Source organism: Schistocerca piceifrons, chromosome X, assembly GCF_021461385.2.
Source record: "Schistocerca piceifrons isolate TAMUIC-IGC-003096 chromosome X, iqSchPice1.1, whole genome shotgun sequence".
NCBI lineage: Eukaryota > Metazoa > Arthropoda > Insecta > Orthoptera > Acrididae > Schistocerca > Schistocerca piceifrons.
Window position 1 is genome coordinate 705,259,650 of NC_060149.1, and position 26,785 is coordinate 705,286,434.

Sequence of the window (26,785 nt, forward strand, 5' to 3'; positions counted from 1 at the left end):
CAATGACATATGCGGTTGGATAGAAAGTTTTCTAACAGACAGACAGCAGTATGTCAACCTGAATGGGGTGACTCCAACAGAAACAAGCGTAACTTCAGGTGTGCTCCAGGGCACCGTAATAGGTTTGCTGCTTTTCACGAATTACATAAACGATCTGGTTGATGGTATTGACAGTAGCATTAGATTATTTGTCAATGATGCTGTAGTCTACAGGAAAGTAGTATCACGTGAAAGTTGTGGACAAATCAATGAGGATTTGCAGAAAATAAATGTGTGGTGTAATGACTGGCAGTTATCTCTCAATATTAGTAAGTGTAACCTACTGTGTATAACAATGCGAAAATCCCCATTAATGTACGAGTACAAAATAAATGCCCAGTCTTTGGAAGTGGTAACATCTGTCAAGTATCTGGGTGTGGCTATTCGAAATGATATCAAATGGAATGATCAGATTACACAAGTAACGGGCAAGGCAAACTCTAGATTGTGGTTTATTGGTAGAATCCTGACGCGATACAGTCCATCAACAAAGGAAATTGCTTGCAATACATTAGTTCGTCCAGGCTTAAAGTATTGTTTGTCTGTATGGAATCCTTACCAGTTGGGTCTCATTCAAGATATTGAGAATGTCCAAAGGAGAGCGGCAAGATTCGTGACTGGTACATATAGCCATCACAAGAGTGTTACAAATCTCATATATAGTTTGAAGTGGGACACACTTGTAGATAGACAACGCGCTAAACGGAAGGGGCTGCTCACTAAATACCAAAATCCAATCTTTGCCGAGGATGTAGAGCATATATTATTACCACCAACTTTCAAATCGCGCAATGATCACTATTCAAAGTTAAGGGAAATTAGAGCTCATACTGAGGCGTTCAGACAGTCATTTTTCACTCGCGCGGTCTGCTTGTGGAACAGAGGGGGGCGGGGGTGAGGAATATGACTTCAGCGTGATTTGTGCCCTCCGCCACACACCGCTTGGTGGCTAGTGGAGTATATATGTAACTGTGGATGTAGACCTGGTGTAACAAGAAAAATGATACATCCATTAAAGTGACAGGTTTACATTAACCCACAGTCAAATCTCAATTATTCTGTGCCCACTGCAATCATAATTGTCTATGTTGTTGGGTCAGCATGAATGCATGTCGGGGTCATTTACTGTGGAGCCCCATTTTTAACAATGTGCACTGAATGGTGTGTTCCAAAACACTTGTACCTGCATCAGCACTGTACTATGTCATCAGATCTGATACAGATTGCTGCTCATCCCACTTTACAGGGTAGGCAAGCCTCTGACCTCCATGTTCTGTGACAAGCTATGTATATCCAACACCTACTATTTCCATCACTTTCCTTAGATATTTCTGATGTAATAGTGATATGGGGATCCAGTTGTTATGTCAGAGACATAAAAAGTATAGACTGTTGTCTACTTTATATCAAGCTAAATACACAGTTGTGACTCCCATTTATGTAGCATAATTGCATGTTAAAACCGACTAAGAGATTTTCAGACCGAAGTGAACATCTACAATGATATCCTCTAAGGAAAGTTGCACACTCATATCCAAAGAACAGATCAAGAATGGCTGCCAATTCACACACAATAATACACCCAAACAAGTTCATTAGAGTGGTAAATTCATACAGTGGCTATATAAACTGAATGTATATTTATAATAAACAAAATTACATTTTGCATGCTGTGGTGCAGCTACTTTTTTTTACTATAGATGAGCATAATATAACAGAGTACCACTGCTTTTCATTATAAATGAACATACAACAATGTGCCTTTTTTTTTACCTGGCACAGTCATCTCTGTCACCCGTCCCCCCTCCATTTCACTCAGTACAATAATTTAAAAGTCAGTATTTATAACAGTTTATTGAAAGATCCATTCTAAAATGCAACACAACTTTTTCACTTAAACAATACAGAGATGTTTAAAAAATTACGGATGCAGAATGATATTTAAATTTCCAGAATTCTGTTGCAAAAATACTGATGCACTCCACAACATATTAATCACACAACCTCTTCTGCTGCAAGTGGTCAATAAAGGATATAGAAACTTGTATTAACATTTCTCAAATACCAACTGATTATTTCAATCCAGAACACTTCATTAAGCCTAAATGAAGCTATCAGTTGGTGTTAACATAACTAACAGACTATGTACAATTATCAAAGTCTATGTATGCACACCTACATTTGTTGATTCTGAAAATAAAATTCAACAGTAAATAAAAACACAAATCAATAATGTTGTCTGTGGTGCATTATTTCTCATTCTTATAGAACACAAATATTGAAGTACTCTAAATACTTAAGTCGGTGAAGACTAAGAAAGAAATTTCATTAAATACAGATGGAAAGCAATCCCAGCAGTGTAAATTGACTGTTTCCTTATATGAAGAGGGGGGGGGGTTACAGATATGAGCATCATCACCACCTGAAACACATCTAAAAATAGCTCTTATTTATAGTGTTAAGTGTTAGTAAACTATGCTCATTATTTCTTACCTTCCACCGATAAAGAGTGCACATGTTATTAAACGATCATGTCAGTTATTCATCAAATAAAAAAGGCAGATCAGCATACTATACAATCACAACACATTTTGAATCCAGAATTGCTTTCCTTATTTCTTGAATTACACTCAAATAACGCAACCAGTGGCAAATTATTAATTGTTCTTTTAAATATGTATGAACATCAAGAGCTCTGTATGCTATTTGTACTAATGCATTCACAACTAACCACAGATACATTGTTATTTCAGAGTAGTGAATGATAACCTACAGTAACAGAACAGTCCATGGTTGCACTGCCGGTTCTCAATGTCCAACAGGCACAATATTTTGGTAAGCAACCCTGTTACCATCATCAGTTGAGCTGATGAACTGACCTCCTGGGTGCATCTAGGTACAATTCATGTCTAGCCCCTGCCCCTGCCCCTGCCCCTGCCCCTGCCCCTGCATCTCCAGAGCGATGTTTGTCATGAGGTCCATGCTAGAAGAAACACACCAACTGTGTTTGTGGTAGCAGCTGTAGAGGTAGTGTCAGTGGTACAGCTGTTCGTGTTCCATCCACATTGTTAGTCATCTTGTTATGTTCGCCAAATATCTCATGCTTCACCTTAATCTTACTAAGAACAGGTTCTCAGTCATTACTGAGTGTTGTCGAGGGCAAAGCATCGAGAGAACCATAGATGCAAGGAATGTCAGAGCTGGAAGCAGTACGCTGTTGTTGTTGTTGTGGTCTTCAGTCCTGAGACTGGTTTGATGCAGCTCTCCATCCTACTCTATCCTGTGCAAGCTTTTTCATCTCCCAGTACCTACTGCAACCTACATCCTTCTGAATCTGCTTAGTGTATTCATCTCTTGGTCTCCCTCTACGATTTTTACCCTCCACGCTGCCCTCCAATACTAAATTGGTGATCCCTTGATGCCTCAGAACATGTCCTACCAACCGATCCCTTCTTCTGGTCAAGTTGTGCCACAAACTTCTCTTCTCCCCAATTCTATTCAATACTTCCTCATTAGTTATGTGATCTACCCATCTAATCTTCAGCATTCTTCTGTAGCACCACATTTCGAAAGCTTCTATTCTCTTCTTGTCCAAACTATTTATCGTCCATGTTTCACTTCCATACATGGCTACACTCCATACGAATACTTTCAGAAATGACTTCTTGACACTTAAATCTATACTCAATGTTAACAAATTTCTCTTCTTCAGAAACGCTTTCCTTGCCATTGCCAGCCTACATTTTATATCCTCTCTACTTCGACCATCATCAGTTATTTTGCTCCCCAAATAGCAAAACTCCTTTACTACTTTAAGTGCCTCATTTCCTAATCTAATTCCCTCAGCATCACCCGACTTAATTAGACTACATTCCATTATCCTTGTTTTGCTTTTGTTGATGTTCATCTTATATCCTCCTTTCAAGACACTGTCCATTCCATTCAACTGCTCTTCCAAGTCCTTTGCTGTCTCTGACAGAATTACAATGTCATCGGCGAACCTCAAAGTTTTTATTTCTTCTCCATGAATTTTAATACCTACTCCGAATTTTTCTTTTGTTTCCTTTACTGCTTGCTCAATATACAGATTGAACAACATCGGGGAGAGGCTACAACCCTGTCTTACACCCTTCCCAACCACTGCTTCCCTTTCATGTCCCTCGACTCTTATAACTGCCATCTGGTTTCTGTACAAATTGTTAATAGCCTTTCGCTCCCTGTATTTTACCCCTGCCACCTTTAGAATTTGAAAGAGAGTATTCCAGTGAACATTGTCAAAAGCTTTCTCTAAGTCTACAAATGCTAGAAACGTAGGTTTGCCTTTCCTTAATCTTTCTTCTAAGACAAGTCGTAAGGTCAGTATTGCCTCACGTGTTCCAGTGTTTCTACGGAATCCAAACTGATCTTCCCCGAGGTTGGCTTCTACTAGGTTTTCCATTCGTCTGTAAAGAATTCGTGTTAGTATTTTGCAGCTGTGACTTATTAAGCTGATAGTTCGGTAATTTTCACATCTGTCAACACCTGCTTTCTTTGGGATTGGAATTATTATATTGATCTTGAAGTCTGTGGGTATTTCGCCTGTTTCATACATCTTGCTCACCAGATGGTAGAGTTTTGTCAGGACTGGCTCTCCCACGGCCGTCAGTAGTTCCAATGGAATATTGTCTACTCTGGGGGCCTTGTTTCGACTCAGGTCTTTCAGTGCTCTGTCAAACTCTTCACGCAGTATCATATCTCCCATTTCATCTTCATCTACATCCTCTTCCACTTCCATAATATTGTCCTCAAGTACATCGCCCTTGTATAGACCCTCTATATACTCCTTCCACCTTTATGCTTTCCCTTCTTTGCTTAGAACTGGGTTTCCATCTGAGCTCTTAATATTCATACAAGTCGTTCTCTTATCTCCAAAGGTCTCTTTAATTTTCCTGTAGGCGGTATCTATCTTACCCCTAGTGAGATAGGCCTCTACATCCTTACATTTGTCCTCTAGCCATCCCTGCTTAGCCATTTTGCACTTCCTGTCGATCTCATTTTTGAGACGTTTGTATTCCATTTTGCCTGTTTCACTTACTGCATTTTTATATTTTCTCCTTTCATCAATTAAATTCAATATTTCTTCTGTTACCCAAGGATTTCTACTAGCCCTCGTCTTTTTACCTACTTGATCCACTGCTGCCTTCACTACTTCATCCTTCAAAGCTATCCATTCTTCTTCTACTGTATTTATTTCCCCCATTCCTGTCAATTGCTCCCTTATGCTCTCCCCGAATCTCTGTACAACCTCTGGTTCTTTTAGTTTATCCAGGTCCCATCTCCTTAAATTCCCACCTTTTTGCAGTTTCTTCAGTTTTAATCTACAGGTCATAACCAATAGATTCTGGTCAGAGTCCACATCTGCCCCTGGAAATGTCTTACAATTTAAAACCTGGTTCCTAAATCTCTGTCTTACCATTATATAATCTATCTGATACCTTTTAGTATCTCCAGGGTTCTTCCATGTATACAACCTTCTTTCATGATTCTTAAACCAAGTGTTAGTTATGATTATGTTGTGCTCTGTGCAAAATTCTACCAGGCGGCTTCCTCTTTCATTTCTGTCCCCCAATCCATATTCACCTACTATGTTTCCTTCTCTCCCTTTTCCTACACTCGAATTCCAGTCACCCATGACTATTAAATTTTCGTCTCCCTTCACAATCTGAATAATTTCTTTTATTTCATCATACATTTCTTCAATTTCTTCGTCATCTGCAGAGCTAGTTGGCATATAAACTTGTACTACTGTAGTAGGTGTGGGCTTCGTATCTATCTTGGCCACAATAATGCGTTCACTATGCTGTTTGTAGTAGCTTACCCGCATTCCTATTTTCCTATTCATTATTAAACCTACTCCTGCATTACCCCTATTTGATTTTGTGTTTATAGCCCTGTAGTCACCTGACCAGAAGTCTTGTTCCTCCTGCCACCGAACTTCACTAATTCCCACTATATCTAACTTCAACCTATCCATTTCCCTTTTTAAATTTTCTAACCTACCTGCCCGATTAAGGGATCTGACATTCCACGCTCCGATCCGTAGAACGCCAGTTTTCTTTCTCCTGATAACGTCATCCTCTTGAGTAGTCCCCGCCCGGAGATCCGAATGGGGGACTATTTTACCTCCGGAATATTTTACCCAAGAGGACGCCATCATCATTTAATCATACAGTAAAGCTGCATGCCCTCGGGAAAAATTACGGCTGTAGTTTCCCCTTGCTTTCAGCCGTTCGCAGTACCAGCACAGCAAGGCCGTTTTGGTTATTGTTACAAGGCCAGATCAGTCAATCATCCAGACTGTTGCCCTTGCAACTACTGAAAAGGCTGCTGCCCCTCTTCAGGAACCACACGTTTGTCTGGCCTCTCAACAGATACCCCTCCGTTGTGGTTGCACCTACGGTACGGCTATCTGTATCGCTGAGGCACGCAAGCCTCCCCACCAACGGCAAGGTCCATGGTTCATGTTAAAAAAGGTAGCACGATTACCAGCAGATAATAGAGAACGGTGCTGGTTGGCAGAACTTGATTGTCACAACAGGTATAGATCAGTCAGTCACAAGTTTAATTGCTCTTTTCTCTGAAAAGGCAACCGAGGTTGTGCAGACCTTTGTGGGAGACATTGGAAATCTGGTCTGGTTGGTCTGATCAGGAATAACTGATGGCCAAGTGCACCAACCCTGGTCAAAAAGCATGATAACCAAGGTCACGCGATCATGGTTAAAAGTAAATCGCGTTTAAAATGTTTCTGCAGTGCACCAACGTTAATCGCTGGTCAGCAAACCATCGTCAGCTAACTGTGCATTTGACCGCAGTAAACTCTCTACATTGCAATGGAATGTGTCCTGGCGACGCAAAGATGTTAGTAAACATGAAATTGCACAGATAATCGCTGGTGCCCCATTCTATCTTTGCTGTTTTTTCCGGCGACAAGCAGAAGTGTGTGTACGTACCTCGGTACCTATTTCTGATCTGTTGGTTTCTTTTTTGGAGAATAATGGAGAATAAAAGAAGAACACCGAATTTCTCGAAGTACGAGACAGATGTACTTCTTGAACTGATGGGTGCAAATGTATCCGTTCTTGAAAATAAGAAAACCGACGGCTGCAGCTTAAAAGAAAAACAGGCAATGTGGTACCATGTGGAGGCGGAATTTAATTCTACTCCTGGTAAGTTTACTCATAAATGAATAACTTTTCTAGGTTCATCGTAAGGGTAGGATATGATACACACTGGCTTTTAGTTTGAAATTTGAAACTGTTATTGATGTACCACTGAAATACGTGATAGGACTATGTACATTTATGGTTGGAATTGTTTTGTTAGTTTTAAATTTAAAATCCAATGCCGTGCTACTGTTAACTAAATATTATGTGACTAACGGAAGCTTTTATGTTGAAAATTGTGAACATACGTTTCTCACTTAGTCCTGTGCCGTATTCTTCATACAGGGTGAGGCAGTGAAACGGCACGATTTCGATAGTGGTTGTCGGGCGCGGAGGGGGGTTGCGAGAGTGGGGGAAGTGACCTTGGGCGTCTAGAGTGGTGGAAGTTTCAGTAGCCATGGAGCATTGGTCGAGTGCGCAACGTGCATATGCCGTAAAGGCATATTACAAAAACGCGGATAGTGTGGTTGGTGCTCAACGCGCCTTTCGTCGTGAATTCAACCTGCCGCCACGGGCTCCCGTGCCATCAAGGAAAGCCATTCTCCTTTGGGTTAAAACCTTTGAAGCTACTGCTAGCACAACAAAGAAAAGAGGCGGCAGCACAAAAACAATCCGGACACCCGAGAACATTAATCGTGTGCGCGAAGCCTTGGGACGAAGTCTGCGAAAATCCGCGAGACGGCACAGCGCAGAACTTGGTCTCAGCAATCGATCAGTAAGACGGATTTTGAAGAGTGACCTTCACTATCATCCATACAAAATTCAGGTAGTGCAAGCCCTTAAACCTAATGACTACAATAACCGTATACGCTTTTGCCAGTCAATGCTTAACGTTATTGAACGAAATGAAGAAAGAGTGCATAACTTATGGATGAGTGATGAAGCCCACTTTCATCTTAGTGGGTACGTAAATAAGCAAAACTTCAGATATTGGTCCTCAGATAACCCGCACGAACTTCATGAAAAACCTCTCCATTCTGAAAAAGTAACAGTCTGGTGCGCAATGTCATCTCGTGGAATCGTGGGGCCCTATTTTTTTGAAGATGAAGATGGCAACACAGTGACGGTAACCTCTGGACGTTATGCTGACATGTTGACCATTTTTGGTCTGCCTGGAATTGATCGACATGATCCAGATGCTGAAACACTCTTCCAGCAAGATGATGCAACAAGCCATACTGCTAATGTCTCAATGGAATTGCTCAGACTTGCATTTCCACGACGTCTAATCACCAGATCTGACGGCACCAGACTTTTTTCTTTGGGGCTACCTCAAGTGCAAAGTCTTCCAGGAAAATCCACCAAGAACAAAAGAAGACCTGAAGGAGCGAATTCGACAGGAAATTAACAATATTCCAGTACAGATGCTACGAAACGTCATGGGACAATTTCATCTCAGGCTTAGACAATGTGTGCAAAACCAAGGACGACACCTCACTGACACCATATTTAAAAAATGATTGTTTTTAAGTTAAATCTTTAATTTCCACTCTTGTACTTGAGATCCATGTTCAACTATTATGATTTTACTTGTAAATAAATCTTTGGTGGTTTTACAAAATCGTGCCGTTTCACTGCCTCACCCTGTATATGCCTATACCACTTTCTTTTTAATGAACTGATATGTAAACAAAAGCCATATACAGATCTTAGATTTTTATTGCAGTTATAAATAAGTTAAGAGCCTCAGAATGCAAAATGGACTTATGAATGTAAATAATATAAGAATTAATTTATGGTACTACAAACTACAACATTTATTTAATTTCAGGTGCGACAAAAAGATCCTGTAACAGGCTGAAAACCTGTTATGAAAACATGAAAAGAAGACTTCGAAAAGACCTTGCAGAAGAAAAGGTTGAAGTGTATAAAACAGGTGGGGGGAAGCCTACCTAAAAAACCAAGATCCATGATCGGGCTAAACCATTAGGAATTGTTGGTTCCTCAATGAGACCGTTAACAAATGCATACGATTCCGATGCACAGTTTAGCATGATTGTGGATGTTGTCAACATGGAGTGCAGTGCAGTGAGAACACGCCACCTGCTTCAGTTGTCGAGTTAGCAGAGTGCACACAACCTAGCACTTCCCACACATCTGTCATAATACAAAGTAAAGAGACACCAAAGAGTGTTCTGGTGGATGTTGCCCAGCTGCAATCTGTTTCACAGTCTCCTGATCAACCCAATGAAAACATTTGTACGCTGAAAAATACATGGCATCATCGTAGGATGCCTGCAAAACCAAGGCCATCAGGTTCAGGAACAGTAATCGAAAATGTGTGCAGGAAGAGAGTGGAACTACTGGACGCCCAATTACACATGATGAAGGCAGAGCATCAAAAGGAGCTGAGAATTAAAAATTTGAAGATTCTGGCCCTGAAAGAAAAACTAAAATACTGGAAGAAGAAAAATGCCAGTGACACGCGACTTTTTTTTCCTGTGACAGTGAATTTTTGTAATTTTTTGTGCTGTGTTGTATTCTATCTAATGTATTAAAGTTGTCTCACAGTTCAAATTGTTTCTCTGTGTTTGTCCTGTTAGTGATACTGCTACTATCCTAGTTGTCTGTGTAATATCTGCTTACAGCTTATTTGGTCTGGACTAAGTTTCATCCAATCACTTAAAATTACAATTACTTCATATGTAAAAACAGATTAGCAACACTGCAGTTTACACAAGTAAGCTACATGTCAGTTGCAGGCCTGCAGCCATAACGTCAGGTGCCAATTTCTACTTAAATGACTTAACAATGAGGTAGACTGTTAATGAAACAAAATAATAGTAATAAAGCATCCTTGTTACTCTAACTTTGGAATGAACATATGTGCTGTAACAGTTATATACATGAGGCCCAATGTTATCATGTTTTGCATTGTTTATACCAGAAATATCCTAACATATTAAATTATGAGGGAAAGTGCTCCAAATCATAATTTTGTGTGTGCCATTTTCCGTGCAATACTCTGCACCTCGTAATGTTTGTAATGGGAATCTATATCTTTTATGACAATACAATTTGAAGTGAGGCATTTTGAGAAATACATTGCTGTAGTGGGTTATCTTTTCTGCAAAAGTAAGCATAGCATATGTGGCTTTCCTAGCCACACCACTTGGTACTGTGTGTGGTGGAAACCTGTAACATTTACCATAACAGTATTTGTAGAGAGGCATTATTGAGTAATACATTGCTACCGAGTGAGGTGGCGCAGTGGTTAGACACTGGACTCGCATTCGGGAGGACGACGGTTCAATCCCGCATCCGGCCATCCTGATTTAGGTTTTCCGTGATTTCCCTAAATCGCTCCAGGCAAATGCCGGGATAGTTCCTTTGAAAGGGCATGGCCGACTGCCTTCCCCATCCTTCCCTAATCCGATGAGACCGATGACTTCGCTGTCTGGTCTCCTTCCCCAAAACAACCCAAACCCAATACATTGCTAATATGGACAGTAGTGAGATTAGCATTGTGTGGCTTTTCTAGCAATACTCTGCACCTGTTAATGTTTATAATGTCAGCCCATAACTTTTATCACAACAAAATTTGTAGCAAGATATTTTCAGAAATGCATTCCTATGATGGGTCACTGTTTTCTGCTATAGTAATCATAGCATGTGTGGCTTTCTTAGCAATACTCTGCACCTGCTAATGTTTATGATGGCAACCCATAACTTCTGCCACAACTGTATTTGTAGTGAGGCATTTTTTCTGTGGCACAATGCAATGACAAGGAATTCCCTTCTGTACAGGTGAGCATTAAATATGTGAAAAAACTGAACCAATATCAGTGACAGAGGGAGGGAGGGAGTTTCCCTCAGTAATAACTTAAAGTATGACACTTCGTACTGTCAACCCACAGCATTACGGTTCTGCTTTCATATCTTCTGAAGTAGCACACTCCTTAAGTAATTATTGCTCTTGCACTAATCCCCAAAGAATTATGACTGACTAGAATTAACATCGTAATTTAATTCTTTGCACAACCTTATAGCCACACACACTAATGTTTGAAGAAAATCATATTGTAAATAAAGAGTAGTGATTAATATGAAGACAATTTAACAAATAAACAATCCTAAACTGACATTTTATGTTATTACACAACTGATTATTTATTTTGTGCCTATGTGTTTACTGCATATTCACAAGTTTAAGCTAATCTAGGTGATAAGACTGCATTAATACTGAGCAGAAGTGCAGTAAAATAATCTCTAAACTGAAAGGTTCTAATAATAAAGAATGTGCTCTTTTAATATTGCAAAACTGTTGGACATTCACATATTTGTTGTTACAGTAGAAAATTTAAGAGATGGTTAGGATTTATAGTGAACATAATACAGAAATATCCATTGTATTTTATTCTACTTGCTTTTACTCTCACACTCTCTAAATGTAATGGAGTCATTTGTTCTCAAATTTAAGTAAATACCCAGAAACTGAACATGTATATAAATAACAGAGTACTGCATTGCTTTCACAACCAATGTGATGCAAGAAATATATCTTTAAGAATGTATTATCAACAGTTCCACACTAAAAAAATATCTCAGAAAAGCAGCAGCTGGGTAATTGTCTGTAGGCAGCACATCCTGTCCCTGGCACGCCAAAACCTCAAAATTTGCATCACACACCCAGTTCAGTGAGTACTTTTATGTTCGCTAGACAGCAGAAACAAAATAGATTATATGCTGATAATCTGAAAAATTGAAAATATGGTGAAATCTCATAACTATAATCATAATTTTCCATTACGAACAATGTCTGAGTTTATGTTAGATTATCGGAAATGTTCATTAATTATAGCACGGTGAACTGCTCTTCCAGGTAATGTATCATCACGATACATCTGCTGTCCAGGTAGCACTGGTTCGTTGTCTTCAATGTTGGGGCCTCTAGGATCACATAACTGATTTAAAAGTCGAGACATTTCAGGATCTTCTGGTGGTTCTTCACTGATGTACTCCTCACAATGTTATGCAAGACAGCCGTACCCACAATTATTGACATTGCTTTCTGTGGATTACATCTTATGTTGTTGTTGTTGTTGTGGTCTTCAGTCCTGAGACTGGTTTGATGCAGCACTCCATGCTACTCTATCCTGTGCAAGCTTTTTCATCTCCCAAAATGTACTGCAGCCTACATCCTTCTGAATCTGTTTAGTGTATTCATCTCTTGGTCTCCCTCTACAATTTTTACCCTCCACGCTGCCCTCCAATACTAAATTGGTGATCCCTTGATGCCTCAGAACATGTCCTACCAACCGATCCCTTCTTCTTTTTCAAGTTGTGCCACAAACTCCTCTTCTCCCCAATCCTATTCAATACTTCCTCATTAGTTACGTGATCTACCCATCTAATCATCAGCATTCTTCTGTAGCACCACATTTCAAAGGCTTCTACTCTCTTCTTGTCCAAACTATTTATCGTCCATGTTTCACTTCCATACGTGGCTACACTCCATACAAATACTTTCAGAAACGACTTCAAGACATTTAAATCTATACTCGATGTTAACAAATTTCTCTTCTTCAGAAACGCTTTCCTTGCTATTGCCAGTCTACATTTTATATCCTCTCTACTTCGACCATCATCAGTTACTTTGCTCCCCAAATAGCAAAACTCATTTACTACTTTAAGTGTCATTTCCCAATCTAATTCCCTCAGCATCGCCCGACTTAATTCGACTACATTCCATTATCCTCGTTTTGCTTTTTTTGATGTTCATCTTACATCCTCCCTTCAAGACACTGTCCATTCCGTTCAACTGCTCTTCCAAGTCCTTTGCTGTCTCTGACAGAATTACAATGTCATCGGCGAACCTTAAAGTTTTTATTTCTTCTCCATGGATTTTAATACCTACTCCGAATTTATATTTTGTTTCCTTCACTGCTTGCTCAATATACAGATTGAATAACATCAGGGAGAGGCTACAACCCTGTCTCACTCCCTTCCCAACCACTGCTTCCCTTTCGTGTCCCTCGACTCTTATAACTGCCATCTGGTTTCTGTACAAATTGTAAATAGCCTTTCGCTCCCTGTATTTTACCCCTGCCACCTTCAGAATTTGAAAGAGATTATTCCAGTCAACATTGTCAAAAGCTTTCTCCAAGTCTACAAATTCTAGAAACGTTGGTTTGCCTTTTCTTAACCTAGCTTCTAAGATAAGTCGTAGGGTCAGTATTGCCTCACGTGTTCCGATATTTCTACGGAATCCAAACTGATCTTCCCCTAGGTCAGCTTCTACCAGTTTTTCCATTCGTCTGTACAGAATTCGCGTTAGTATGTTGCAGCCGTGACTTATTAAACTGACAGTTCGGTAATTTTCACATCTGTCAATGCCTGCTTTCTTTGGGATTGGAATTATTATATTCTTCTTGAAGTCTGAGGGTATTTCGCCTGTCTCAAACATTTTCCTCACCAGATGGTAGAGTTTTGTCAGGACTGGCTCTCCCAAGGCTGTCAGTAGTTCTAATGGAATGTTATCTATTCCCGGGGCCTTGTTTCGAATTAGGTCTTTCAGTGTTCTATCAAATTCTTCACGCAGTTATCATATCTCCCATTTCATCTTCATCTACATCCTCTTCCATTTCCATAATATTGTCCTCAAGAACATCGCCCTTGTATAGTCCCTCTATACACTCCTTCCACCTTTCTGCTTTCCCTTCTTTGCTTAGAACTGGGTTTCCATCTGAGCCCTTGATATTTATACAAGTGGTTCTCTTTTCTCCAAAGGTCTCTAATTTTCCTGTAAGCAGTATGTATCTTACCCCTAGTGAGGTAAGCCTCTAGATCCTTACATTTGTCCTCTAGCCATCCCTGCTTAGCCATTTTGCACTTCCTGTCGATCTCATTTTTGAGACGTTTGTATTCCTTTTTGCCTGCTCCATTTACTACATTTTTATATTTTCTACTTTCATCAGTTAAATGCAATATCTCTTTTGTTACCCAAGGATTTCTACTAGCCCTTGTCTTGTGACCTACTTGATCCTGTGCTGCCTTCACTATTTCATCTCTCAAAGCTATCCCTCCTTCTTCTACCATATTTCTTTCCCCTGTATTTGTCAATTGCTCCCTAATGCTCTCTCTGAAACTCTCTACAGCCTGTGGTTCTTTCAGTTTATCCAGTTCCCATCTCCTTAAATTCCTACCTTATTGCAGTTTATTCAGTTTTAATCTACAGTTCATAACCAATAGATTGTGGTCAGAGTCTCCACATTTGCCACTGGAAATGTCTTATAATTTAAAACCTGGTTCCTAAATCTCTGTCTTACCATTATATAATCCATCTGATATCTTCTAGTATCTCCAGGGTTCTTCCATGTATACAACCTTCTTTCATGATTCTTGAACCAAGTGTTAGCTATGATTAAGTTATGCTCTGCGCAAAATTCTACCAGGCGGCTTCCTCTTTCATTTCTTAGCCCCAATCCATATTCACCTACTATGTTTCCTTCTCTCTCTTTTCCTACTCTCGAATTCCAATCACACATGACTATTAAATTTTCATCTCCCTTCACTACCTGAATAATTTCTTTTATCTCATCATACATTTCATCAATTTCTTCGTCATCTGCAGAGCTAGTTGGCATATAAACTTGTACTACTGTTGTAGGCGTGGGCTTCGTGTGTATCTTGGCCACAATAATGCGTTCACTATGTTGTTTGTAGTGGCTTACCTGAACTCCTATTTTTTTATTCATTATTAAACTTACTCCTGCATTACCCCTATTTGATTTTGTATTTATAACCCTGTATTCACCTGACCAAAAGTCTTGTTCCTCCTGCTACCGAACTTGACTAATTCCCACTATATCTAACTTCAACCTATCCATTTCCCTTTTTAAATTTCCTAATCTACCGGCCTGATTAAGGGATCTGACATTCCACGCTCCGATCCGTAGAACGCCAGTTTTCTTTCTCCTGATAACGACGTCCTCCTGAGTAGTCCCCACCTGGAGATCTGAATGGGGAACTATTTTACCTCCGGAATATTTTACCCAAGAGGACGCCATCATCATTTATCCATACAGTAAAGCTGCATGCCCTCGGGAAAAATTACGGCCGTAGTTTCCCCTTGCTTTCAGCTGTTCGCAGTACCAGCATAGCAAGGCCGTTTTGGTTAATGTTACAAGGCCAGATCAGTCAATCATCCAGACTGTTGCCCCTGCAACTACTGAAAAGGCTGCTGCCCCTCTTCAGGAACCATATGTTTGTCTGGCCTCTCAACAGATACCCCTCCATTGTGGTTGCACCTACGGTACGGCTATCTGTGTTGCTGAAGCGCGCAAGCCTCCCCACCAACGGCAACGTCTATGGTTCATGATTATTCCTACAGATAATATGGGAAATCTTCTCTTCCACATACCATATTTTCTCTCAACAGTGTTTCCAGTTTTAATATGAGACCTGTTATATCGATGCTCTGCTTCATTTTGCAGATTTAAAAGTAGGATCTACATGCATAACCACTATCTCCCAATAAGAGACCTTGTGGTATTTCTCCGTTTTCAAATTGAGCTCTGCGAGCGCAGTTGAGAAATATGGTACTGTCATGCACAGAGACCGGCCATCGAGCGACAATATATCTTATTAACAAAGTGTGATCACTAATGGTTTGACAGTTAAAGGAAAAATATGATTTCCTATTGCGGAAAAGTTCTGCATTATTTCCTCCAGGAGACTGAATTCTTACATGGGTACAATCCAAGGTACCAAGAACACCAGGAAATCGGTCCAATTGACTAAAACCATACATCACACAGCGCACTTCTTCTCTTGTAGGAAATTTTATAAAGCGAGGAGACAGTGATGCTATGATGTCTGATACATCACTGATGATTCGTTGTGCTGTTGTACGATGCACATTACTGTTGTCCCCAATAAGAATGTTGAATGCACCTGTTGCATATGCCCTTAAAGTAATCAAAAGTCTGTTTATTGGAGAAACAGGGTTATTCCGATCAGTAGGAAATTCTAACCTATCATTAATTTGATTTAATAACCACCACACTGTTTCTTTTGACAGACGAAATCTCTCTTCAAACTTCCTGTCACCATAATCTTCAGAAGGGTTTCCCCTTTCCACAATCATTCCAACACGATTTCGGTCACAATTTAAATGGTCAAGGTATAACAAATCTTCCTCAATGCCATCCATAACATCAAAACGTACCGCCATCTTAATAGCGTATGCATCTAAAACCACGGTTATGTTGAGGAAACCGGGAAAGAGCCCCAGTTAAATATAACCGCGGTCGATTCCCTGGTTTAACTTAGATCGATGTTGGTGCACCAGAATATTGCGCTGAACAGGATTATATATCGAATTAACCGTGGTTAACTGTTAATTGAGACTGGTGCACTCGGCCATGAGTGTTGTGAAATAGAGACTAACAAGGAAAGCTAAAACTTATGCAGTGTATACAGAAGCTCTCAAGGAAGCCACTACATTTGAAGAATTTAAAGATGGGTTAATTCAGAGATATACAACATGGAATAGTGTCACACACTTTAGGGAACAACTGAGGGTAATAACGAAGGGAAATGCAGAAACTGTGGAACAATCTGCAGATAGGATAAGGAACTTTGATGGATGTACCTATGAATTAGGACAGAACGCTGCAGTCAATGAAATTATTTTACAAGAAGCTGAGCAGAGGATACTCAATGCTTTTGTAAGAGGGTTGCAGGCAGAAATGTCAAGACATGTATGAACAGGGGTTCCAATGGGTTTGCACACAGCAATGCGATTAGCTACAGAGTGTTAGGAGATCGATTTGTCAACTGGAATGCAGGGTAAATGGACAGTGTTTGCAGCTAATATAAAATGCTTCAGGTGTGAGGGAATGGAGTATGTAAGGGGGCAGCATTGCCAGCCTCAGGGGGATGTGGATAAAATAAGAGGAAATGACAGTTTTGGTACTAGAGAACCGGGGAAGTACAAGGTGTTAAACACCAATGGAAACCACAGGTCCAATTACGGTTATTCCCTGTAAGATTAGATTCTACAACATCATATGCACAGGTGGAATGTGCAATAAGAGGAACAATGTGGAAAATACGTTGCAGGATATTATTGGACATGGGGGCACATGTATTGGTTGCCAGTAGTGATCTGGTGAAACATAAGCAATGGGATCCACCATGGTACAGATTGCATGGAATGGGGGATAAAAATATCATACCACTAAGATCGATGGACATAGACTTTTGCCTATATATGATTCAATTTAAACAGTGTGTAGAGAGTGTCCCACATGTGAGTGAGGGCTACAACATGGTTCTAGGATTAGATTTCTTATATAAGTATTGTGCCACAACTGATCTTCAGTATCATAGGGTGGAACTCGACGGGAAAATGTTTCAGTTAGGTGAAACCAATGCCAGTGTAGCAATGTCATGAAGGGAGTCTGTCACAAACGACGAACTGATTAAACTGCGAATGATCATACTAAAAACTGATTTGAACAATTGTGCACCAAATGGCACTGGAAAGTCACTCTGGGTCAGTGTTGGGTCTAGTTTACTGGTAGGAATTTTGTCTGTGGTGGAACCATTAGAAGAGAATGAAGTATTAGATCAGACAAGTTGCTTAGTTAAAAGAGGTATTGCACAAGTACAAGAAATGAAGGGTGAAAAGTAAGTATCTGTTTCCATACACAATTTTAGTGCAGAGGACATAGGGTTATTAAAGGGGTTGTTAATTGCTAATATAGATAACCTGGAGGAAGAAGAATGGGACACGAGGGGTGTCAGCCATGGAAAATCACCAGATCCCATTGAAACAGCATTATGAGGAAAAGTGAAGCACCTAGAGGAAAGCAACAGAGAACAGATAGAAAACTTATGTTGTTTGCCAAAAGGGCTATTACCAGCTATGCATATTGCACAGCATCGCATACCAATGGGAAATGAATCCCCAGTCTACCTAGGTACTTACAGACAATATTGGAGGAATTTATCAATCAACAGCTGAAAGATGGAAGAACTGAAGAAAGTAATAGAGCACGGATGGAACATGAAAATATAGGTTTTGTTGTGATTATAGGTTAGGTTAGGTTAGTGTTTAACGTCCCGTCGATGAGGTCATTAGAGATGGAGCGCAAGCTCGGGTTAGGGAAGGATTGGGAAGGAAATCGGCTGTGCCCTTTCAAAGGAACCATCCATTTGCCTGAAATGATTTAGGGAAATCATGGAAAACCTAAATCAGGATGGCTGTAGACGGGATCGAACTGTTGTCCTCCTGAATGCGAGTCCAGTGTGCTACCACTGCACCACCTCGCTCGGTTTGTGATTATAGACATTTAAATGAGAAAGGCATAATGGGCACCTACCCTGTGCCAAACAGCACAGGAACCTTGGATCATTTAGGGGGATCCACATATTTTTCAACAATGGATTTGAAGAATGGTTATCATCAGACAGACACAAAATACCATTTTCGACAAACTGGCAACGCTATCAATTCAGAAGAATGCCATTTGGATTAAAAAATGCACCTACAACATTTCAGAGATTGTTGGATGGAGTACTCAAGAAGTTTAAAACAACGGCAATCCTTAGTGTATCTCAATGACATAATTGTCTACGTGAGAGATATGGAACAGTATATGCAGTAATTAAGGAAAGTATTCCTAAGGCTAAAAGCAGCAAAGTTAACAATGAGTACAGAAAAGCGTAACTATGTGATGGAAGAGGTACCATACTTAGCTCATATCATAAGTAAAGATGGGATTAAGACAGACCCAAGATTAATCAGAGCTGTATGTGAATTTCTTGCACAAGAACCTGTAAAAGATTTGCAATCATTCTTAGGAGTCATGAACTATTATCATCGGTTCATAAATGGATTTGCAGATATTGCCAGACATTGACACAATTGTTAAAAATGGGTACTAAATTTCCGTGATCAGAAGAGTGCCAGCATGCTTTTAAGGAGCTAAAAGAAGCTTTGACACTGAGTCTGATATTGGTATTTCCAGGTTTTGATAGAGAATTTATTTTATCATGTCATACCTCAGACCAAGAACTTGTCTATCTGTTGTCATAGAAGGCAGAAGGTGTAGAACATCCAGTAGCTTATGCATCAAGAGAACTACATTTTGTATAAATAAATGATTCCACAATTGAGAAAGAGATGTTAAGCCTTATTTATGGAATCACATATTTCAAATGTTATCTGTATGGTTAAAAGTATAGAGTATTAACAGATCATGCAGCATTAAAATGATTGTTGGGGTTAAAAGATCCTTCTAGTAGGTTGACAAGATGGGCAGGAAGAATTTGATTTCAAAGTCGTGCATAAACCTGGGAAGAAGCACAGAAATGAGGATGGCTTAAGTAGAAAAGTAACAGTATTAAATACTGGGGATAATGAACATAAGGAATGGCAAACTGCACAAAGAGCAGATAACGAATGTAAGCAGTATTTTAAGCAGTCACAGTTTTGTATGCAGTATGGGTTGCTATACAGAGAAACCAAGTTGGGACTGCGGGTTGCAGTACCATTGAAGCTAAGGAATAGAGTGCTACAAGAATCTCATGATCACAAATTAGTGGGTCATGGAGGTTGCCGATCTACCAACAGAAGAGTAGCAAAAAGCTAATGGTGGAGGAAAAGGCAGAGGGACGTAAACCAGTATAGCAGAACTGCATACAGTATGCACAGAGAGCAGATTTGTGTTGAACAAGAGTACCATTACAGAGGTTACCTGAGGCATTAGCACCATTCTAATTTCTGGGGATTGATGTTTTAGATCCATTCAATAAAACACCTGCTGGGAGTACATGTGTACTCACAATCATAGATAATTTTTCAGGATAGGTGGAAATGGTTGCAGTGCCAAACCAGCAGGCAGCAACAGTGGCACAAGCATTTGTGAAAATTGTATACTGAAGTTCGAAGTGCCTGAAAAAACAGTAACAGATCAGGGGACAAACTACATGTCAGATCTACTCATGGAATTGCATACGTTATTGAATGTGAAGAAGTTAAGGACGAGTCCTCTCCTTCCAAAAGACAATGCAAGAAGTGAAAGACTGAATAGGACAATCAGGAAGATGCTTGGATATGTTGACTCACATCGGACCAACTGGGATGTCTATTTGAGGTATCTTGTCTTCACCTACAACTCAAAACAGCATATGAATACAGGATTATTGCCACATGAAGTAGTATATGGTCATACAATGCCATCACCGTTCAACATATTGAAAATGAAGAAAGGGATGACTGGAAACTCTGTTAAGAAATTTGCCAGACTGATTGGGGAAATTTGGAATAGAATACAGGAAGAAGCAGTGGGCCATATGGCAAGAATGCCATAGCTTTTTTCCGTCATGGTATTTAGAAGTAGGCTATTCTACTCCAGGAATCTTCTGGGTCTGCCGGCCGCTGTATCCGAGTGGTTCTACGCGCTTCAGTCTGGAACTGTGCTGGTGCTGCAGTCGCAGGTTCAAATCCTGCCTCAGGCATGGATGTGTGTGATGTCCTTAGCTAAGTTAGGTTTAAGTAGTTCTAAGTCTAGGGGACTGATGACCTCAGATGTTAAGCCCCATAGAGCTCAGAGCCATCTGAACCATTTGAATTTGTCTAACATGGCAGCCGTCATTGTCAATTGAAATAATGAACACATAATGACGAGATTTACACAAAACAAACATGCAATATGCAGTGTGAGAGATTTACACAAAACATGCATGTAATATGCAGAGTGAAGAATAGCTCATAACGAAATTCTGTTTTTATAATGGGAACTAATTGATTTCAATGTAAAGGAAGCAGTTACCACAGCAGATATTCATTGGTAATAAGTTGTGGAATACATATGTAGAATGCATAAGGTGTTCAGCATGTTGGGATAAATGATACAGGATGTAGAAAATAAATTTTTACATTGGAAATACAGATATACAGAAATTTCTCAATCATTACTCTTATACCACATGCATGAACTAGGAATTGATAAATAAACTGATTATAGTAAACAGGTGTCATTTTGTATGTGAAACAGTGCGTTTCCTCCATGTAGGATAAAGAGTTAATCAGGAGATGATCCCAGACTTGGAAAATCGTATCATACAGCATGTTTTCTGTGGGTCCTTCGGAATTTGATCGAGGACCAAAAAGCAGTCGTAAATAGCAGTGTCGTTTGAGCTGCTGACATTTTGTCACATCAAAAATGATAACTTACAGTAGTGTAGAGTAACAGTTATAAAACTGTACAAAACAGAATGAACATTACAGTTCAGAGTTGAAATAGCCAAACTTACTCGAAAGAAGAAACGAAGAATGCTATCTTCAGGTGCCATGGCGATTGGCACCATTTACTGGAGTGTCAAATGTGGACTCTGTGTAACTATGTACTTTCAAATTTTGCATATGTTCTATGACACATTAAAAGATAAATAATGAAAAAGAATCACGTTAATCTGCAACATGATAATTCCTATACCTACATGATGGAAGAATTTGGCGGGCATGGTTGGAAATCTGTACGTGTTCTCTCTGGGTCCAACTGCAACTTCTTCCAATTAATACTAGCTTGACTTTATAAAATCTGATATAGGGACAACATAGGATTTTACAAATAATGTGGGGCTGTGCAGCTCCAGCAGAGTACTAGAGAAGAAGTACTTGGAAACTCCGAATTGTGGACTAAGTTCGTCCACAAGAATATAAATTTTACTACACATTTATAAGGATACGCACTTTCAGTGGCATAGGTTTTCTTTCTACACTCTAATGTCTCCTTGCCTTACAAAATGGTAATCATAACTTATGATACGACCTTTGTATTCAATATAGACATTGTAAGACAAAGCACTCACTGCACTGACCTACCTTGGTAAAAACAGCAATGGAGTTAGACAATAATGAATTACTCTTGAATGACTTTTAAAGACATCAATAATATCCTCATCCAGTGGTATGTTTGGAGTAGCACCGCGCGTTTGCCACATTATATACAGCTTCTTCTGGTCTTCTACAAAATTAAAAAGTAGATAAGGTGCTGAACCAATCCATCATAAATGAATAGTGAAATGAAATATGACCATAAGAAAACTTCCACTTGACATAAAAATTACATAAACACAGTAGTTATGAACTAATAAACTTGTGGCATTCCATATCACAAAATCTTTCATAATCAGAAGATATGCCAATAAAAATGCATGCACATATAGCATTATATGCCTGAGAACAACGAAATTTCAGTTTGCAGAGATTTAGCAAATGACCTGACAGAAATATAATTGGATTGTAAGCTGAAACATACATCATGAAGTAGATTACTGAAACTGAATCTGCACTCTGCTTCCACATTCTACCTTCTGTATAACGTGAGTCACAATAGGAGCACACATCCATTTACAGTAGAGGTGTTCAGATAATTTTTTAAAGTGTAAAAGTTCATATTTTAAAGTAACATACATGTTAGCAACAGAAGGCTTGATCATAAGATGTGTAAAACTGTTAACAATGATGTGTTTGTGGTATATAGCTTTTAAAATCAAAAGCAAAACAAAATAAGACTTAAGAAAATATTAATAACTACTCATGAGTTACTAGACAACTGATAAACTGATTTTAATTCAGCTGAGATTTCAACCATGTGTATGAAGTATAGTCATCATATTATGACAGGAAAACTCTTGTCATCATCCCCCACATAGAATTTTATAGGCACATGAAACAGCAAAATGAACCAGATCACAAGTGGATCACACTAAGATAAAATTGTAAAATAGGCAGCACACTTTCACATATTTGTAAGATAAATCCAAATGATCCAACAATGATTCCATCATGAGGAGCTGTGTGATAGGCAATGAAGTATTCACACAATGAAGTATTCACAGAGATATTGTGTCCTTCAGAGCTGTCTTTAAATGACATTTTACAAACTGTGGAAGGTTTTGAGTTTATGTATGGAACAGAGACAAATTGATCAGGTTCTTATAATAATACTGGATTGCAGTCAAACTTGGGTAAACAGGAATTTCCAGTTCAGCAAATCATGATATTTGTTAACTCATATAAAAACATGCATAAACACCAATATAGAGTGAACTTCTACATATATATACTCTGGAAACCACCTTACAATGCGTGGCATAGCGTATTTCGTGGATCACTATCACTTCCACACTGCCCTGTTACATTTGTGAATGGTTCATAAGAGGAACAATTGTTGGTGAACTTCTGAGTGAACTTGATCTCTCTAATTTTATGGTCATAGTCTTTTCTTGAGATATACATAACAGGGAACAATATATTGGTTGACCCCTCTAGGAACATACATTCTCAGAATTTTAACAGTAAACCACACCTTGATGCAGAACACTTCTCTTGCAGAATCTGCTGAGGAATTGGGTGTGCATCTCTGTGACACATTCCTGATCTCTATTTCCTCTGCCAGTCCTATCTGGCATGGCTCTCGGACTGACAAGCAAAATTCAAGTACCTGTTGAACGAGAGTTTTCTGTGCTACCTGCTTTGTTAGTGGACTAGCTTCCTGAGGATTCTTACAATGACTCTCAGTCTGTCATCTGCCATAGTTGCAATTAGTTTTATGCAGTTGTTCCATTTTAAATTGTTCAGTACACATACTCATAGATATTTTATGGATGTGACTGCTCCCAGTTATTGTTCTGCAATAGAGTAGTAATATTAGAATGGGTCTATCTGCCTGTTTATGTGCAATACTTTGTGTTTGTTGATGTCCTGGGTTAACTTCCAATCCCTGCACCAAGCATCAAGCTCTGCAGATCTTCCTGAATTTCGGTGCAGTTTTCTAGCAATGCGACTTCTCCTTATGTAGCAGTATAATCCACAAAAAGCCCCATGAAACTTCCAACATTATCCACTTGGTCATTTATATATATTGTTAAAAGTACTGGTATTGTAACATTCTCTTTGGGTATACTTAAAGTTACTTTTATGTCGGAAGATTTCTCACCACTGAGAATGACATGCTGTGTTCTTTTTATTAGAAACTCCTCAATCCAATCACACTGCTGGTTTGATATTCCATATGCTCTTATTTTGTTCATTTCGTGATAGTGTGCAACTATACTGAACAAAACCCAGGAACACAATATCAACCTGACCGCCAGTATCTACTGCTGTCACGGATAAACAGCGAGAGCTGGGATTCACACGATCATTATTTTCAAAACCCTTGTTAATCCTCACAGAAGAGATCTCCAGTCTGCAGAAATGTCATAATCATAAAACATGTTTCAAAATTCAACAACAGACATGGCAGAGATACAAATCTACAGTTTTGTGCAGCTGTTTGAAACCCTTCTCGAAAATGGAAATGACCTGTGTTTTTTTTCTTTCCAAATACTGAGAACACTTCGCTGCTTTGTGTGGAGGCACCCCCGTCCCATTGGCAGCCTCCTACACATTAAGTACCCTGGGGTCTTGTCAATGGGGGTTGGTCCATTTGCGGTCTCGAGTCCGTTGCCACAGCCAGCTGTTCCGATCAGGTCACCTCCACTGACCCCCTCGCCATCATTGCCTCATCCATTGTCGGCAGTGGATCTAGCCCCATCTCCTCTGCACTAGAACATGCCTGCTGATGATGACACAGAGATGGTGATGGCACACTGTCATCAGGTGCTGCACAGGCCCACCACCCTCGGGCATGCCCACATCTCCACACATTTCGGCCCTACGCTTTGGTGCCCGCCTGGCACATCGTCCCACCCGCACCGTCGGTGGCAGCTGCTGCCACTCCAAATACAATGGATGTGTCTCTTGTCGAGCCACCGGTGTCTCCTCCATTTTCTGGGTTCCCTCTTCAGTGAGGGAGAAGTGTGCTATATCCTGCTACTAGTCCACGTGAGTGTGAGAGCACTGAGTGTAGTGTTACCATGCATGTGTACTTAAATCAACCACCAACTGTATCAGTGTGGGCTGGCCACTAGAGGCCACCTGTAGGAATTGTGCACACAGCACAGTCTCCACTGCACTGTCTACTGACGACTCATGCCTACATATTCACTCTCACTATTTTCTTTCAGTTTTTATCTCTAACATCAGTTGCTCTGTTTGTCACTTATGTTGTACCTTCTGTATGATTCTTTTGTCTTGTGTGGAGTCATGAGAGATTTATTTCCATTATTGTTCAGAGGTTTGTGAATAAAGCCATATTTGTGTTACTTGGATTGGTTTCACATATTACTATACACACCACCAAAACATAATTAATGTACAGTAATGAAATATATTTGTCTAAGGTGACATATTTAAGTGATTAACACTGCAAGATCACAGGTTAATGTAAGCATAAGATAAACCACTGCAAATGTGAAAAGCTGCTAAATTAATAAGTATTGTAACCACCAGAATGTTGAATGCAAACATGCAAACGTGCATGGATTGTGAGGTACAGCTGCTAGATGTCAATTTGTGGGATGGAGTTCCATGACTGTTGCACTTAGTTGGTCAAAATACAGGGATGGTTAATGCTGTTTGTGGATGCGACTGGAGCTATCATCTGATGATGTCCCATATCTGCTCGATTGAAGACAGATCTGGTGATCGAGCAGGCAAGGGCAAAAAGCTCAACACCCTGTAGAGCATGTTTGGTTATAACAGTGGTATGCAGGTGAGTGTTATCCTGCTGGGGAACACCCCCTGTAATGTTGTTCACGAATGGCAGCACAACAGCTCGAATCACCAGACTGATGTACAAATTTGCAGTTAGGGTGCATGAGATAACCACGAGAGTGCTCCTGCTGTCATACAAAATTGCACCCAGAGCATAGCTCCTGGTGTAGGTCCAGTTTGTCTAGCATGCAGACAGGTTGGTTGCAGGCTCTCAACTGGCCTCCTTCTAACCAACACATGGCAATCACTAGCACTGAGGCAGAACCGGCTTTCATCAGAAAACACAGCAGACCTCCACCTTGCCCTAATATGAGCTCTCGCTTGACACCAGTGAAGCCGCAAATGGCGGTGGTTTCGGGTCAGTTGAATTTACACTACAGGGCATCAGGTTCAGAGCTGTCCTCGAAGTAACAGATTTGTAACAGTTAGTTGTGTCACTGCGATGCCAAGTGCTGCTCAAATTGCTGCTACAGATGCAGTACTGTGCGCCAGAGACATATGCCGAACAAGACGGTTTTCCTCCTCGGTGGTGCAACGTGAGTGTCCAGAGCCCGGTCTTCTTGTGACTGTACATTCTCACAACCACCACTGCCAGCAATCGTGAAGAGTGGCTAAATTCCTGCAAGCCTATCTGCAGTAACATAGAAGGAACATCTAGCTTCTCGTAGCCCTATTACGTGACCTTGTCCAAACTCAGTGAGTTGTTGATAATGGCGTCTTTGATGCCTTAAAGGCATTCCTGATTAACAACAACTCACCACATACAATCTGAAAGGTATCTAATGCTCATGACCATTACAGCATGTATTTAAAGCAAAGTGATTTGCATCCTCATAGTGGCACTACTGGTATCACTCTTATGCAACTGGGATGAGAGTTGAAGAGACACCATCCTTTAGATGTAGAAACATGCCTACCAACTTTC

The 26,785-nt window shown here is 39.9% G+C and overlaps 1 protein-coding gene across 1 annotated transcript in view; it reads right to left on the reverse strand.

Annotated features, from left to right (window-relative positions):
* Positions 1 to 26,785, reverse strand: part of LOC124722628 (KICSTOR complex protein SZT2-like) — a 727,281-nt gene that overhangs the window by 51,901 nt on the left and 648,595 nt on the right. Inside the window, exon 48 of the mRNA XM_047247762.1 lies at positions 22,081 to 22,222. Within this exon, the coding sequence (XP_047103718.1) occupies positions 22,081 to 22,222 (142 nt within the window). The remainder of the gene's footprint in view (positions 1 to 22,080; positions 22,223 to 26,785) is intronic.